Raw genomic sequence first — 18346 nt, 5'->3', positions numbered from 1 at the left:
ACCTGTCAACGCAGCATCATTCAGAGGATTAGATCGTGCGGTTCAAAATGAATTTTACGCAGATGTTGTGTTTGGTGTGAACAACATAATGGGTTTGCTCTGTAGCGCCTCCTTTTAGGTTTGACGACAGGAGCAGAAAATGTGTTATTTCTACAACCTAGTCGCTGAATGTGGTCAAACTATGGCTCAAACGGAATATGAACGCCCTCCTTACAAACGCTTTACGGTAATTTGTAAGGACAATGGCATCCGGTTTTCAAAATAAAACAGAGCACCGGATTATCAATTGTGCGAAGTAATAATAACATTTTCATGGACATCACTGACTAGGCTGTGTTCAGGACATCTATGTCTACCACAGCACTGTACATTAGACATTTATACTGCACCGTTTTAGATACATTTGAAATATAAGTCCCATGTTCGCACTTTATATACACGCGGTGCCGTTTTATTTTAAAAACCGGATGTCGATGTCCTTACAAATCAGCTTTATGCGTTGGATCGCAGGCTTGTTCTTTTTTCTTTTTTACCGTAATAGCCGTTGTAAGGACGGCGTTAAAATTCACCATCAGATAGCTTGACCCATATTTTGACCATAGTTTAACCACAGTTTGACCCATATTTTGACCATATTTTGACCACAGTTTAACCACAGTTTGACCGATATTTTGACCATAGTTTAACCACAGTTTGACCACACTTTAACCACAATTTGACCCATATTTTGACCACAGTTTGAATGATAAAGTTAAGTTCGTTTTTATTAATCCCCTTAGGGAAAGTATTCCTCTGCATTTTGACCCATCCTAGAATTAGGAGCAGTGGGCTGCCACACTGAGTAGCGCCCGGGGAGCATTGGGGGTTGGGTATCTTGCTCAGGGGTACCCCAGCCCTTTTTGGCCGGGTGGGGATTTGAACGGTATACCTACTTGTTTTTCAGTCAGCATTGGTATACCCACTTCTAAATCCCCCCTGATGCGCACCATTCAGTGATATCTGTGAGCCAGATTGCCCATTTTTTTCCTCAAGGATGGTGAAGCCACGAGCCACCCTCCTCTGCCTCTAAATGGCTGGTAGTCGCTGCTTTCACTGTTTAGATTGGTTAATTTTAGGCATGAGGACTGATGAGCCAATCAGAGGCAGAGTAGGGCGGGGGGAAAATGCCAAGGAAAATATCGCTAACTTGACTACGATAACGGCAGCAGACCAAACAACAGATGAACAAGTGACACAACAAGCAGCGGTAACATATTATTTTGTTGAATGATTTACCGGTAACGAACATGTTCAAAACAAAGTATTCATTCAAAAAATGATGATATTCAATATTTGTAGCGATATTTCTATACATCTAACGAAGTATGCTATAAAAATAGTGTACAGCTATTGAAAACCAAATCATTTATTTCAATTTTATGACAGTGCACTTTTAAGTTTATCTGATTGGTTTTGATGTTTGGAAGAGAATGATTTGTGAGTTTTATTTAAGATGAAATATCAACAAGGATGCATTGTCAACTTCAGATTTGAAGTATTTTATTTAAATAAATGTGCAAAAAATAACTGAAACACCATGTTTGCCTCATGATAAATACATTTTACATTCATCCAGGCTGCTCGTGTGACCAGTAGTGACTGCAAACTGCTCCTAATCAAGTCATGATCATTTTATAATAGTGAGCAAGTAGAAATGACAGAATTTTGGGTAAATTAAATAGAGTAGTCTTACCTGTCACTGTTTCTAAAATAGGACTACTTTTTAAAAAAAAAGAAAAAAGAAAAGGTGAAAACTGAGAGTATACCCACTTCTCCAGGGAGACCACTGCTCTCCAATTGAGGTGTTCTGAAGTTTTTTTATTTTTATAGCATGATCTTCTACAATGAGGAAAACAAAAGGACAATGATGGCTCATTTAAATTTTTTCACACACTGGCCAAACTTATGAAATGAATTTATGAAATAAGGAACAAGATTAAATAATTAAAAATGATTAAAATAAAGATTTTGGCCACAAAAACAAATTAACAAAGATGCCATTTGATCAAAAGGTCAGCAAATGCAATTTCCAGCTTTTTGATGACAATTGCAAAAATGAGAAATGATGATGCATTTACTAGTTTCTCTAGAAATAAAACAGTGAATGACATGGGCCAAACACCACAGACTGAGACAGATGTCTGTAAAAGATCTCAATAAATGTTAATACTAATTCATTAATAGTTTCTTCAAACTACAATGGGAAGTCAGAAACAAAGGCATCACAACTTAAACCTTCTTTATTTGCTCATAACTTAAAAAGTGTCATTCAAATAAAACATATACACATTTACAACAGTTCAAGTGTTTAGTAAAGTACAGTGCATTCTTTCATTACTAATGATAAACATCATAAAAAAATCATACAGAAGTGATTCTTAAAGCCCAGACACCAAAGGCAGCAAATGTTACTGTTCCACTTCAATGTCAAAGGCCAATCACAACAGTTTGTTTTTGGCAGCATTTGTCAGTTTGTGTGTTTGTAGCAGAAGAACTCAAAAAAACAAAGCATGTAGATTATGGTCCATGAACGACATTATTACACTTCAGTGTTGGTGTGGATTGTTAATGAGACAGACTATGGACACACAGCGGGAACCTGAGCACACTGAGCTGCCTTCACAGAGGATTACTTTATCTCTCATGTTTGTCACATCTTTATCTTCTTATGTATCTCTCAGTCCTTCTTGGCTTGTTTGTCTCTGCGTCTCTGTCTGGCTTCAGACACCATCTTGAGCACCGACAGCAGAATAGGCACACACATGGGCAGGAAGAGTGGTATGTAGATGGCAAACTTCTGGTCATCGGGGAAGTAGAGGAGGTGGAGGAGAGAGGGGTCGAAGAAGGCTCTCTCTGAGGCCAAGATGGCCTCTTTGCTGTACTGCAGAGCGAAGCCCAGGTTCCCGGCCTCTAACTCGGCCACAGCCAACTGCAAAGACGTGACAGCACTGGACACCTGAGAGACAGACATCAGAGAGGGGTCGTAATCACAAAGACCTAGTGAGCATATCTGTCCTCATTCATCTGATTATAGCCAGATCTTGTACAGTGTGAACGGTAAAATGTGTCCTGGATGCTTCTTCTGTGACCAAATAGGATTGGATGTGGAGACCATGTTTCTGCTGTTGGCGCTGTGTGTGTGTGTGTGTGTGTGTGTGTGTGTGTGTGTGTGTGTGTGTGTCAGTGACAGAGTGAGTGAGAGAGAGAGTGGAGCAGAAATAAGTTAGAAACACTAGAAAAGGGAAATGGGAAACATTGTGACAGTGGCTGAGCACTGAATATTGTAATAATACTGTGAAACTAACACTGGTCAAAGGATGAGGTCTGTGATTAAAGATCACTTCAGAATGTGGTTTCTGTGATCAGATCTGAGGACGCAGTGGGACTGTTGAGACCTGTACTTGTCCCCATAGGTGTCTGTCTTTACGTACCTGAGCGTGTTTGCATCTTACCTGTTCAGCTATGTTGTCATTTATAACAATGGTGCCAATCTGGTCAAGCAGCTGTGCCAGTGATGTGATGGTGGTGGTTGCTGTTGCAACATTTTCTACACTTCGACTCCACATGAGGCGATCCAGCTCCCAGTCTGCCAGCCCTGTGCTGCCACACGGTGCCATCAGGAAGCCTGGAGGAGGCGAGGACGCCTGAACACCGAGCAACAGTCTGTCAGGAGACAGTCACCGTAGAGTTACCCTGCGTCTACACACAAAAACACAAGCTACGCACTCTTGTGTACGATTATTTACCGTAGCTGAGCCAGGAAGACTCCCATAACTTTGGCCATATTGATGTTAATGTTAGCAGGGAACGCAGACTGTGGTCCATATAAATCATGAACATTATAAACCTGTAAAAACAAAAGCTCCTGAGAGAAAACTCACAATTTTATAAAGCCATCAAATGACTGAGTCGGTCCTAAGATGATCTTACCATGATTCCACCCCAACGAGGAGAGTGAAACGCGTTGGAAGACACTTCTTCTTTCTTGTGGTCCAGGATGTAAAGAGGTGAATGAAGAGCATCCGGGACGTATAGCAGGAAATTCAACACCGGGTTGGAAGACGCAGCATTAGAGCCTAAATTAAACATGTGCAGTTATTTACATCCATAAATACACCTGGAAATAAAACAACATCAGGTTTTGTTTTCTTTTACCGAGTCGAGCTTCCACAGGGTTGATGACATGAGCGAGGCTGTCAGCGTTCAGTGTGTAAGAGCTGCGGCTACTGTCAAAGCGAGGGTTGACTCCAAGCATGGCATAGTACAAGGTCTATAAGGAGAGTGTGTCTGTTAATGTACAGTGGCTGAGAATCTCTCCACACACCCACACACACACACACACACCCACCCACCCACACACACCCACACCCACACCCACACACACACACACACACACATACACACACACACACACACACACACACACACACACACACACACAACCTGGGAGTCGATGCTAAAGTTGGCTACAGGCGACAGTTTTGTGAGCAGGGGTTGGATGTAGGTCCGCACGGCACCTTCTACGTCCCAGTGAAGCCGATGGGACTTTGGGTCTGGATTCAAGAGACTGAACGTTATCTCATAACCTAAAGAGAACAATAAGCAGAGTTCACAGAAATGAGGTGTGCACTCAAGAGAAAAAACAAATGTAAGTAAGCTGTGCTGAGGCACATAAATACCAACCTGGGCTGGATTTAAAGGCCCTCATGCTATCAGCGATGGTCTCCTTGTTACCAGGGCTGAGGCGGATTCTGTCGCTGAGAGCAGCAGTAATGTCAGTGTGACTAAAAGACATCACCTTCAGGACTTGCTTGATACGAGGCTCCATGTGAGCCAGCAGTTGCTCGAGATTCCGGCCCACTCTCATCTGAGCACCAAGACGGAGCAATGCTGTCCGTCTCTGACCAATATACACATCAACATCCTGGGAAACACAAAGGTACGGGCAAGTTCATCTTCTACTTCTCCAGAATGACTCAAAGGACAAACACATTTATCAATCAGGTCACATAAAGGTCAGAAATACAGAAAATATAGAGATTTCTAACCTGAGGCAGCAGTGAAGACGACTCTGGGACCACATACACAACCAAGGAACCACATGGACTCTCACTGAGTGTGTGCAGAGACAGATCTGCCTCTGGGTTAGAGGAGCAGGAGACACAGAGATTTATCATTGCTGGTTTCAGACTGTATCACAACAGCTAATATGACAGGAAAGTAGAATTTCACCTGCAGCAGTGGGCTGGTTCAGGGCATCCTCCTCCATGATTGTTGCTGTGCGGTACTTTGTCTCATATCTGTACCTCAAAGCTGTATTTTCTGCAAACAAATTAAATGGACAGAAACATCACTTTGCAGTCTTCATGTTGTATATATTTATATACATAAACGATCACAGGCAGCAACAATAAATCACCATCTACTTCGTGTTCCTCATCCTGTGTCTGCGTCAGCGGGAACTTCTTCTGCTGCTCTGGTGTCACGGTGCCACGGGCAAACACCACCTCCACATCCGCACTCAACTGAAGCTGCAGAGACAGAAAGACAGACGGACATTCTAGAAAAGTGCACGTGCATGGAAGACAGACGGATTCAGTGCACACAAACCTGTAGCTTTGCCAATTCTGTTATCTGAGTGACAGGCAACCACGCGCGGTACGTCTCAGTCGTTCGCCACCACAGAGGGACTCCCACGATGATGACCACTGCTGCGATGGACATAGCAGCAAGCTGACCTCGACTACGCTCTGAGACAGACGGACAAGACAGATGTGTCAAAGGTCAACAGGGTTACAACTAATAATGACATTCAGGTTAAGGATCAGTCTCAAAAACTGCTTGGTTTTGTTGACTTCAGGTTACATGACTGCTCTGAGCTGTACCTCAAATTACATATATAAAATATAATTAAGTAATCGTTTGGGCCATAAAATGTCAGAAAACGTCGATCTTGTCTTTATCTTGTCATTCTGCACCTTTTGCATGGAATATGTTGCAGAGAGACTGGAAACTAACTGAGTGAATTTCATTGAACAAAATCAAATCCAAATCGACTCCAAACACCCACTTGTTTTTCATAATGTGCTTGTAAATTTAATCTGGATTCTTTACTGTGTACACCTGTAACCGATAAGTTATTTGCTGCTGTCCATCTCCCTTGAAAGATTGGTTCTTAATGTCAATGGGATTTTGCCGGTTAAATAACTGTGCAGCATTCAGCTGTCGTCACATATCCCATGTTTTCCTGAAATCGTGCAGCTCTGATATCATCCCTACTGACACATATTCAAGGACAGATGGTTTTCCTCATTATTAGTTTCATCAGCCTGTTTCACCTACAGGACTCGGCGCACGCGCGCACACACACACGATAGCTGCAGGAGCTGGTTTAGCTCTAAAGATGCTCATGGGTTCGTAAGAAGAGCAAATCATGATGACCCTATTTGTCGGGAAGGTTGTGTAGTTACTAATTTTGCAATAAAAAAGAAATAAGGGACACAAAGAGCAGGTTTTCTTGTGGTTCATATGAAGACACCGTTGTCACTGCTAAAGCGGCTTGTTAGCTTATTTGTTAGCTTCACAGATAATGAACCCAGGAAAAGCAGTCGCATTGAAGTAGGACAGACACGACTGTAGCCGTCAAATGCCAAATATCCAGCAGGGAATTGTTGTAAATCACATCGCTGGCATTTAAATATATTAAATATGAACTAAACGACTAAAACAGGCTTGAATGATGATACTACTCACCTACTTCCGTGGTCGCCATGTTTATAAGAACTGGATCTAGCCCCGCCCCCTCTGCCTTGAAGACAAATGTGTCATGGTGGCCACTCGTGGTACTGCAACAAAAAATAGTCATGGGCCCAAAAAGCAATTTTCCCATTGAGCACAATAGTAAAAGTGTCCACAGGACACCTCGAGACATGGACACAGGCTTCTATAGATCTTTATGTTCTATATTTTTAATTCATGGAGTTTCATATTTGTAAAGCTTTCCTAAAGGCCATAAAAAGACCAGAAAAATCTTATTTCCCAGAGTGACGTCACAGCTGTGTACGCACACAGCAAGGCTTGAAAACTTTATGAGAAATGTAAATAAATGAAGGCAATGTGGGGATTTCCTTTCCATTAAAGCTGGTTTTAGTTATTTATTCGTCAGTCATTAGCATTTATCTTCAAACTTATTATCGAGCTCCTGTGTGGATTCATGATTCATTTTATAACTCCATTCAAGAACTTAGTTATAAAACTACTTTTAACACGTTATTATTCTGCAGGTTTATTCATTGATCATTACATTAATATAATAGCAACGTAAGAATGATATTAATATTAATATAATCAGAACAATAATAATAATAATAATGATTGTGAGCTCTATATTATTTTATATTTCTAATTTTTTACTATTATGTTGACAACAACTAGCCTGTGGTAGCGCACAAATGCTAACAAGATATGAAAAAAATAAGTTTGTCTATCATACACGTCTGGAACAACAATAGACAGTACTAGACAATATACTCAAGTAAAACTTGTAAGCGTGTCTTTATACGGGAACCTCATCAGTCAATACAGTCACAGATGGTGAGCACGGCATTTGATCAGCAGAGGCCATCGTAGCTCTCAGGGAAGGGAGCATTTCAGCCTCTCCTCTAGATGTCACTAGAAACTACAAACTTTCCCTTTAAGTGATTGGTGTCAGCTCTTTAAATCAGCTTTGGGGTGAGTTCTTGTTGAAGTGGTCACTTTGGCTCAGGAGATGAAGAGAGAAACAAAACCACAACAAAGAAAAACAAGGGCAACAGAGGCAGGTGAGACTTCAAAACACAAGGGGTACTGTATTCACTTTCTATTTTATGACATTTGGTCATATATATCACTTTAAATGTGTATTTTTTTGTGCTATTGCCGTTAATAATTTTTTTTTCTCATTGGGCCTCACATGCTCTAGGTCCGCACCTGGTGGATGTAGCAGGACGAGGAGTAACAGTAACCAGAACTTGAAAATCCCGTGGCAGAATTTTGATCAGAGGGGAGAGAGAGAGAGAGAGAGAGAGAGAGAGAGAGAGAGAGAGAGAAAGAGAAAGAGAAAGAGAAAGAGAAGGAACTTACTTACTTGGGAAGTATATACTTGAGAAGTACGCTGGGAGTATATACTTGCCAAGTACGGGAGTACACAAGTATGTGGTTGTTTCTCAATACTCAAGTATGCAAGTATGTATGTATTGTTCTATGTATTTATTTCTATTAAAATATACAATACAAATAATACAATGTGGAAAATAGATATATTACAGCATTGTAGAGTAGTATATATATATATATATATATACATATATATTTGTACACGTCATATATATATATGACGTGTACAAATATATACTACTCGTCATATCTTCATACACAAACCACATGTTTAAATTCTAAATGACTCATTTCTCGCCTCAAATGATGTTAAAACGTTGTTCCGGGACACAGAAAAATATTTATTTCAGATTTATATTTCTATTATCTGCTGCTATGCTCCGCCGAAATGTATTCTGGGATACATGGCCATCCCAAGTACGCTTAACTCACCTCCGATATTGAGAAACGGCCAGAGACTGACTCTTGCAGCTGGTTGTACAAGCCCCTCCCCCTTCCAAACACCGTTTTCTAAAGTTTCTAACTGTCCAAAAAGCAGAAAAGCAGGTGATTTTAAGAAACACTGCAAGTCATATGAAAATGAAAACAACACACAGGGTTAGACGACAACCATAGCAATGTTTTTATAAAAACGTAAGAAAGTACAAAACTTAAACTGCGATTGTTTAAAAATCATAATATGTATAAAAACTTTGATTTATTTGTGACGCCCCAAAGTGAGCTGGGTTGAGACCGTTTTTTGACTGTTTCCCACCCGTGTGAGTTCCCGATCAAACCGCACGTTTTGATATAGGATGTGTGTGTTTTTTCTCAAAACTATTATTATTATTGTTATTATTATATAGATGCTTGCTTTGCATTGCTAAGCAGTCACACTAATAACAATAATTACCTCTAATGACCTCTTCATTTAACTTCCACAAACTGGTCTCACATTGAATAAACAGTGAACACTGAAGTCAAGTTGTTGCCATGGAAATATTGTTGACGTCTTTCCTTTTACCTTTTTCTTTGACAACCAGTTTCCGACAGGACCGAGATGACCATGTTAAGTGATGTCACAGTGTCGTGGCCACAGAAAAACCTTGTGCCAGATCTGCTGAAGCTGCATCACGGAGCAGGACTCAGACTGAAGATCCTCTTCATGAAGATTACAACCACTTCCACCTGTTGAAAGAAGACGACAGAGGAGAAGAGTCAGAGTCACAGCAGTGAGTCAGTGAAGCAGCAGAGACTTCGGCTTCATGTTCACGTGTTACATTTATCACTTTACATTCACTCATTTACCAAACACTATTTGTTTAGATGATTAGATCATAATAACTGTGAGGAAGCATCAGTTCTTCAGTAGGATTACAGTCGGGTGTTTGATTCACCAATAAGACTGAACAGTGGATGAGCAACAGCCAGACTCAAGGTGAGGTTGTGGAAGACGTTTTCATGTCACAGGTGAAACAACTATGGTTGTTCAACGACATCAGCAAAATGTCTCTGCCCGGCAAAGACTGAGGTTTCAACATGAGCCATTCAAGATCTTTGGAAGAAGCTTGAGAGCTGAATAGTGGACACTGACTCTGACACTCTACTAACCTCAGAGTGTCCAGTCTGTAGTCTGGACTCTGCACAAGATCAGACAGAGGCTTCACTCCTGAATCCTGCAGCTGGTTCTTACTCAAGTCCAGTTCTCTCAGGTGGGAGGAGCTGGACTTCAGAGCTGAGGCCAGAGAAGAACAGCTGATCTCTGACAATCTGCAGAGACTCAAACTGAATAAAGAGTAAAACATGACACTTTAGACACAACGACTGTATGTGTGTGCATGTGTGTACCAAATCAGCTTAATGTTAATAAAATGAAAGTGTAAAAAAACAACAGCAGCTTCAGTCATTGAACTCACCTCAGAGTCTCCAGTCCACAATGTGGACTCTCCAGTCCAGAACACAGCAGCTTCACTCCTGAATCCTGCAGATCCTGGTTCTCACTCAGGTCCAGTTCTCTAAGGTGGGAGGAGCTGGACTTCAGAACTGAGGCCAGAGAAGAACAGCTGATCTCTGACAAACTGCAGTCACTCAACCTGAATAAAGAATAAAACATGAGACTTTAGACAACGACTGTGTGTGTGTGAGTGTGTGTGTTGCCTGGTGGGACAGGGACCCAAAAAGCCTGAATGATATTAGGATCGCTGGTTTTATTTTCTAACTCAGCAGCATTGACAGCAGCATCTCAACCCAGAAGCAACGCTGCGAGACGCCGGTAAGTTATCGATCCAACACACACCAATTATCTCTCCTCAGTTTGCCGAAAGTTCAGTTGGCCGCCCTGAACGCCAGGCTCCTAACCCATTTGGTGTTTGAGTTCCAGGGCCAGGATACCGGACTAATCACGGCATGGCCGCTGTCCTTTTTATATAAAGTCACCTGCGACCCACTTGGATTGTCTATGAGTCTCATGGTGCGCCGTGGTAACGGGCAGCTGCACCATTACAGTGTGTTTCATTCATTCATCAGTGATCAAATCAGTTTAATGTTAATAAAACTGAAAGTTTAAAAAAACAACAGCAGCTTCAGTCATTGAACTCACCTCAGAGTCTCCAGTCCACAATGTGGACTCTCCAGTCCAGAACACAGCAGCTTCACTCCTGAATCCTTCAGACTGTTCTGACTCAGGTCCAGTTCTCTCAGGTGGGAGGAGCTGGACTTCAGAACTGAGACCAGAGAAGAACAGCTGATCTCTGACAAACTGCAGTGACTCAACCTGAATAAAGAATAAAACATGAGACTTTAGACAACGACTGTGTGTTGTGTGTGTGTGTGTGTGTGTGTGTGTGTGTGTGTGTGTGTGTGTGTGTGTGTGTGTGTGTGTGTGTGTGTGTGTGTGTGTGTGTGAGAGAGAGAGTGAATCAATGAGCTTAATGTTAATGAAATGAAAGTTTAAAAAAACAACAGCAGCTTCAGTCAGTGAACTCACTTCAGAGTTTCCAGTCCACAATGTGGACTCTCCAGTCCAGAACACAGCAGCTTCACTCCTGAATCTTGCAGATCCTGGTTCCAGCTCAGGTCCAGTTCTCTCAGGTGGGAGGAGTTGGACTTCAGAACTGAGACCAGAGAAGAACAGCTGATCTCTGACAATCTGCAGTCACTCAACCTGAATAAAGAATAAAACATGAGACTTTAGACAACGACTGTGTGTTGTGTGTGTGTGTGTGTGTGTGTGTGTGTGTGTGTGTTTCATTCACTCATCAGTGAATCAAATTAGTTAAATGTAGACTTTGGCAATATCCAAAATTAAATATCTAGATATTGTGCCGCTGAAATATCACCATATTTGATTATTTGATGACATAAATAAAAAGTGTAATTTTGAATGATGTTTTTACGACCGTTTGAAACAGAACCATAGCTTTAAAAAGGTAGCAGGTTACAGCAGTGGTGCATTCATTCTTTTATACAAATTCTTTTATACAAACAATCCTAGTATTTTGGGCTGTTGATCAATGCTTGCGGTGCTGCTGGAAGTTTCCTCCCGAGCTCATGTTGTGGAGTCGAGTCGAGCAAACTGTGCAGGATGATGGATCTGAGGTGAGAGTGCAGGTTTGTGATGCTACTGACAAAATGACCAGCTTGCATTTTTCTTAGCAACTAAGTCGGTCATCATGTCGCTGTATCAAGCGCTTTGTGCATCTGGCCAACAAATCCACTCCCACCGGGATTTTATTCTCAAAAGAAAATCCTGAAAATGCAGAGTGGCCATTCAATATTAGATATCGTAAAAAATATCAAATCTGATGGCAAATGTTGTGAAATACGATAATATCAAATATTGTGATATACAATAATATTAAATATTGTGAAATATGATAATATCAAGTGTTGTGATATACGATAATATTAAATATCATGAAATATGATAATATCAAGTATCGTGATATAAGATAATATTAAATATCATGAAATATGATAATATCCAGTATCGTGATATAAGATAATATTAAATATCATGAAATATGATAATATCAAGTATCGTGATATAAGATAATATTAAATATCATGAAATATGATAATATACAGTATCGTGATATAAGATAATATTAAATATCATGAAATATGATAATATCCAGTATCGTTATATAAGATAATATTAAATATCATGAAATATGATAATATCAAGTATCGTGATATAAGATAATATTAAATATCATGAAATATGATAATATCCAGTATCGTGATACGATAATATTAAATATCCTGAAATATGATAATATCAAGTATCGTGATATACGATAATATTAAATATCGGCCCAAGACGAGTTTATTGTTAATGAACGTTTAAAAAAACAACAGCAGCTTCAGTCAGTGAACTCACCTCAGAGTCTTCACTCCACAATGTGCACTCTCCAGTCCAGAACACAGCAGCTTCACTCCTGAATCCTGCAGATTGTTCTGACCCAGGTCCAGTTCTCTCAGGTGGGAGGAGCTGGACTTCAGAACTGAGACCAGAGAAGAACAGCTGATCTCTGACAATCTGCAGTGACTCAACCTGAATAAAGAATAAAACATGAGACTTTAGACAACGACTGTGTGTGTGTGTGTGTGTGTGTGTGTGTGTGTGTGTGTGTGTGTGTGTGTGTGTGTGTGAATCAATTGAGTTTAATGTTAATAAAAATGATAGTTTAAAAAAACAACAACAGCAGCTTCAGTCAGCAGACTCACCTCAGTGTCTCCAGTCCACAATGTGGACTCTCCAGTCCAGAACACAGCAGCTTCACTCCTGAATCCTGCAGATCCTTGTTGCAGCTCAGGTCCAGTTCTCTCAGGTGGGAGGAGCTGGACCTCAGAACTGAGGCCAGAGAAGAACAGCTGACCTCGGAAAAACTGCAGCGACTAAACCTGAATAAAGAATAAAAGACGAGAAGTTGCTGCTTGAAAACAGTTGGTGTTTGATCACTGACTTCACACTGAATCTCAGTTCACAATAATCCAGTTTGTGATTATAGAAACATATCAAAGGTGAAAACCAACACATGAGAAGACATTTTCATCCACATCTTCTTTTGTGCTTGACATGAAACATTTTTCATGTTCTACATGAACATGGAGTCACAGTGAGGTGTCCATCATGTCCACATTCTGAGTGTGTGGAACACACTTGGGACCTGGACTCTTGTCAAACTCGTCCACAGTGGAGTCTAATCAGGTTTAGGTGAAACCAAATAGACAAGTGTTTTCATTGAGTTCAAAGCAAGAATCACAAGCAGCTGATAAATCTGCACTTTCATCATTTAAAACATGTGCAGAAAAACAACACAGCTGACTCAAAGTGAGAAGAATGAGAAGAATCTTTGATAAACCAAACCATGAATCATCACTGATTGATGAACTTACTCAGCCTTCCTGCAGTTCCTCAGAGCTGGAATCAGTCTGACTTTTCCCTCATCTGATGATGTTCTGTAGTTGTTCACGTCCAACTCATCCAGAACCTCCTCAGACATCTGCAGTATGTAGGCCAGAGCTGAGCAGTGGATCTCAGAGAGTTCCTGTTCTCTGTTCTCTGACTTCATGAACTCTTGAATCTCCTGATGCACTGATTGGTCGTTCATCTCCGTCAGACAGTGGAAGATGTTGATGCTTCTGTCAGGTGAGATGTTGTAAGCGTTCATCTTCTTCAGGTTCTCGATGACTCTCTGGATGATTTTTGGACTGTTCTGAGTCTGACCCAGCAGACCTCCTAAGAGTCTCTGGTTGGACTTCAGACAGTCCATGAAGGAAGCGCACAAACAGGTCCAGGTGACCATTTTTACTTTGAAGTGATTTCTTCATGACTGCTTGCAGGAACACATCCATAGAAGTGTAACCACCACCACCTTTTTTTCTGAAGAAGTCCTGCAGTACCTCTGTCTTCCTGTTGGTGAAACAGTGAAACATGTAGACTGCAGCCAGAAACTCCTGTATGCTCAGATGAACAAAGCAGTAGACTGTTCTCTGGAAGATCACACTCTCACTTCTGAAGATCTCTGTACAAACTCCTGAGTACACCGAAGCCTCAATCACATCAAGACCACACCGGTCCAGGTCTTCTTGGTAGAACATGATGTCTCCTTTCTGCAGATGTTCAAAGGCCAGCCTCCCAAGCTTCAGAAGAACGTCCCTGTCAGTCTCCATCAGCTCCTGTGGACTCGTCTCACGTACTTTATCGTACTTGTTCTTCTTCTTATTTGTCTGAACCAGCAGGAAGTGTGAGTACAGGTCTGTCAGGGTCTTGGGCAGCTCTCCTCTCTGCTCTGTGGTCAACATGTAATCCAGAACTGTAGCACTGATCCAGCAGAAGACTGGGATTTGACACATGATGTGGAGGCTCCTGGACGTCTTGATGTGTGAGATGATTCTGCTGGACAGATCTTCAGTTCTGGATCTCTTCCTGAAGTACTCGTCCATCTGGTCGTCAGTGAAGCCTCGTACTTCTGTTAGCCTGTCAACACATGGAGGAGGGATCTGATTGGCTGCTGCAGGTCGAGAAGTTATCCAGATGAGAGCCGAGGGAAGCAGATTCCCCTGGATGAGGTTGGTCAGCAGCACGTTGACTGATGACCTGTGTGTGACGTCAGAAACTGGTGTCCTGCTGTTGAAGTCCAGTGAGAGTCTGCTTTCATCCAGGCCGTCAAGGATGAACAAAGGTTTACAGACAGCAAGCTTCTCTGCGCTGACCTTCTCTAATGTTGGATGGAAAACATGGAGCAGCGTGAGAAGACTGTGCTGCTGATCTCTGATCAGGTTCAGTTCCCTGAACGAAAGCAGAATCAGCAGATTCACATCCTGGTTTTCCAAACCCTGGGCCCAGTCCAGAGTGAACTTCTGCACCGAGAAGGTTTTTCCAACACCAGCGACGCCGTTGGTCAGGACGACTCTGATGCTCCCCTGCTGGTCAGGTAAGGCTTTAAAGATGTCACAGCACTTGATGGGAGTGTCCTGGACCATCTTCTTCTTGGAGGTCGTCTCCAGCTGCATCACCTCATGTTGAGTATTGACCGCTTCACTCTGTCCCTCTGTGATGTAGAGCTCAGTGAAGATCCTGTTCAGGAGGGTTCTTCTTCCTCTTCCATCAGTTCCTTCAATCACATGTTCAAATCTCCTGACTGAACTGATCTTATGTTCATCTAGAACCTCCTGCAGACCATCTGCTGAAACACAAGAGACAAAGTCAGACTGAAGAAAGAATCTGAGCAGCTGAAGATTATTTTTCATCAGCCACAGAAAAAAAATTAATCTTTTTTTTTTTTAAGTCTGCTAGTGCTGATGGGAGCTGCTCTTCTTATGAGTCTTACTTTGCACACTGATGGTCTGTGGTCCACATCCTGTCCTGGGTCTTTGTCCACACTGGGGACAGCAGGAGTCACCTGGTGGACCAGACTGGTCCCAGTATGAGGAGATGCAGTGTCTGCAGAACGGATGACCACAGCTGGTGGAGACGGGATCCTTCAGGACGTCCTGACACAGAGGACAGCAGGACATGTGCTCGTCCACAGAAATGGCAAACTTATGTCTGTGAAGACATTTCTTTATTATTAACATGGTGGACAGGTGTGTGGCTGAGATGGACAGTGAATGAAATGGTTTTGTAAGATAATATGTTAATATAATAAAGAATAAATTCCACTAAACCCAGCTTTGCCTTTTTTTGACCCCATATTTTCCCTTAAACAGCATTGATCTGTGTGTGTGTGTGTGTGTTTGTGTTTGTGGACCTAAATCTGTTCAATCGAAGTTCATACTCTTTCCACTTCAGACTTAGACTTTAATAAGCAGCTATTATCATAAATGAAGTGATAGAATTCATTAATGCACGTTCCTGCCCCTTCGTGAAAGGTGCGGTAAGTTTGATCACTTCTCAGTGTGAGAAATATGATGTGATACTACGAGTGCACTTGTTATTTCCACGCTTAGATGCTGGTGGTTGGTGGACATCCGCTGCTCTTGTTCTACGCTGATAATAAAGAGTATGAGTGGGAAACGGTGGCTACCTGAAGCAGCTAACTTGTGTCTCATCCCGTTTATTGATGTTTGGTTATTGATTTTATGAACAGTTCAGGCGACCCCCGGACGCTCGGTTACACTGGCATGATTAGATCACAGTAGCCACGAATTACACTACACGTTAAAGAGAGGAGACGTAGGTGAGATTCACAGGTTTATTCTGTATGTGTTGCAACAGCAAGAGCACATGTGCCCCATACAGCAAAGAGAACACACCCGTGAGTGCCTGCCACAACCACAAATTAAAAAATGACTTGTGAGAGAGAGAGAGAGAGACAGTCAGAGAGACAGAGAGACAGAGAATCACTCCAGTTTGTCTGTTCTTCACAAACATTTGTTTCTTCTTCCATCACAAAAGTCCAGTCAAATTCAATTTGAACCTCCAATAGACGTAACAACAACTTTCACAAACTGTCTCTTACTTTGTTTCTGAGGCTCCAGGTTTATGACTGAAGAATAGAGGTGGTTCCATAGACTCATGACTCTTCACAGACAGACAGCTGGGTTCTGGAGACTCTGCTCTCCGTCTCTGGTTCTGACCTCTGCAAACACAAACAGGGTTTTATATATTTTAAGGTTAGCCGGTTGACACAACGCTTTCATGTTTGTTTCGTGAAGATGAGGGTGGAGTGGCTCAGTGGTTAAGACCGGTACCCTGTGTACAAAAGACAAGACTGATTGCACTCAATGTAATTGACATGTAATGTAATGTAAAGATCAAGAGATTGATGAATCAAAGTGATGGACCTTCAGTCTGTATTGGGACCAAGATTATTATAGTTATTTGTATAAAAAAACAAATAAACTGAAACTGAATTGTGTTTACAAAACTAACTCAAATTGGAGTGAAAATATGCTGCGTTTGTCTTTGTAAATTCATTTATTTATTTTATGTTTCCCAGAATAATGATGGTGATAGTTTGGGAAAATCAGCAGTTTCTATAACTAAACCAAGTTGACTTTGTGCTGCAGTGGGAATGTAGAGAAACAATATTTTCTCTGTTCTATTCTGTTACACTTCACACAACGTGAACTGAGCCACAGCCACATATGATCACACTGATACGACTGAAGAACCAGGAAGAGTTTGTCTCTGTTACAGGTTTGTAGCAGCTCTCTTACTTTGTGTCTGAGGCTCCAGGTCCATTACTGAAGTCCAGAGGTTCAAGTCTGGATTCGTTACTCTTCACAGAAAGACAGCTGGGTCCTGGAGACTCTGCTGTGTCCTTGTCTTCCTCCACACAACCACTCATCTTCTGGACTTCATTCAGTCTGAGAGAGGAGAGAGAGAGAGAGAGAGAGAGAGAGAGAGAGAGAGAGAGAGAGACTGTGAGCTCACACTCACTCACAATTTGAAGCTTTTATCATATAATCAAATATCATCATCATAATCACATGCACACTCATCTTTTTTGTCGTTTTGCTTCACAGGTAAAATAGAATCTAAACAAAAGACACGTAAGAGTTTAACTTTTACTGCTCCTCCCTCTGTATTTACTGATAATACTGAGAGAGACTAGGTTAGATTAGAGTTTTCATTTTTATTTTACACAACATACAACAAATGTCATTGTACTCATGTGGACTGGACTTAAAGCACATTAGGTACTCACGCCCACAAGAGCATATAACTCTACTCTCCATACCATAATATGTCACCATTAAACCACACACACTGCCAATGCCATTTTAATAAAGTAGAGTGTTGAAGAAAGAAAGATGCTAGTGATGTAATTAAAGATGTTAATGGTCTCACTCCTTCACATTTGTCTGACTTGCTTTGACCCTTTAAGCCTTCTAGAACCCTTACGTCCTCTGGTTCTGGTTCTGGTTTGTGGAACAGCCTCCCTGAAGACCTGAGGGCGGCACAGACCGTTCATATATTCCAAAGTAAAGTCCAGATGTGCCTTTTCAGTCTGGCCTTTGATGAAAAGCTCTCCTGTCAGAGCGTTCAGCGCTGTACTTACTTTGGACTTGTTGCTGTTTCGGTCTAAAAACTGCTGTCTCATCTTCGACCGCTGGCGCTTCCGGGTTTATTTCCGGGTTTATTTCCGGGTTGTGCGGCCCATAATGCCTCTCGGCGACATGAACGAGCCGTCCGCGTTCTCGGCGCGTCCACGAACAGCCA

General features: G+C 41.6%; 2 protein-coding genes across 2 annotated transcripts; both read right to left on the bottom strand.

Moving 5' to 3' along the window:
• Positions 1–2261: 2261 nt before the first annotated feature.
• On the bottom strand, positions 2262–9328 carry pigs (phosphatidylinositol glycan anchor biosynthesis, class S). The gene is made up of 14 exons (XM_044042314.1): positions 9197–9328; positions 8626–8716; positions 6793–6884; positions 5650–5789; positions 5459–5570; positions 5272–5361; positions 5088–5179; positions 4723–4963; positions 4483–4625; positions 4195–4309; positions 3970–4115; positions 3786–3886; positions 3492–3702; positions 2262–2995 (listed from the first exon to the last, which is right to left on the bottom strand). The coding sequence occupies exons 3-14, from the start codon at positions 6809–6811 to the stop codon at positions 2717–2719; spliced, it is 1689 nt and encodes a 562-aa protein (XP_043898249.1). The 5' UTR covers positions 6812–6884; positions 8626–8716; positions 9197–9328; the 3' UTR covers positions 2262–2716.
• LOC122779727 (NACHT, LRR and PYD domains-containing protein 12-like) lies at positions 9204–18254 on the bottom strand. Its single transcript, XM_044042315.1, is given in 13 exon segments — positions 9204–9360; positions 9784–9957; positions 10089–10265; positions 10772–10945; positions 11159–11335; positions 12554–12727; positions 12901–13077; positions 13573–13941; positions 13943–15365; positions 15510–15727; positions 16641–16760; positions 17341–17490; positions 17983–18254. Coding segments are annotated over 13 exon segments (3594 nt in total). The 5' UTR covers positions 18228–18254; the 3' UTR covers positions 9204–9344.
• Positions 18255–18346: the final 92 nt, after the last annotated feature.

This window comes from Solea senegalensis, linkage group LG13 (assembly GCF_019176455.1).
Source record: "Solea senegalensis isolate Sse05_10M linkage group LG13, IFAPA_SoseM_1, whole genome shotgun sequence".
NCBI classification, from domain to species: Eukaryota; Metazoa; Chordata; class Actinopteri; order Pleuronectiformes; family Soleidae; genus Solea; species Solea senegalensis.
This window is presented reverse-complemented; position numbering and strand designations above follow the sequence as displayed.

What these genes read in the sequence shown, in the direction of transcription:
- pigs (XM_044042314.1), bottom strand. An exon ending in ACTTTAGCATCGACTCCCAG is followed by an intron (nt 4,310 to 4,482) that starts GTTGTGTGTGTG and finishes CTCTCCTTATAG; the next exon opens with ACCTTGTACTATGCCATGCT. An exon ending in GTCTTCCTGGCTCAGCTACG is followed by an intron (nt 3,703 to 3,785) that starts GTAAATAATCGT and finishes GTCTCCTGACAG; the next exon opens with ACTGTTGCTCGGTGTTCAGG.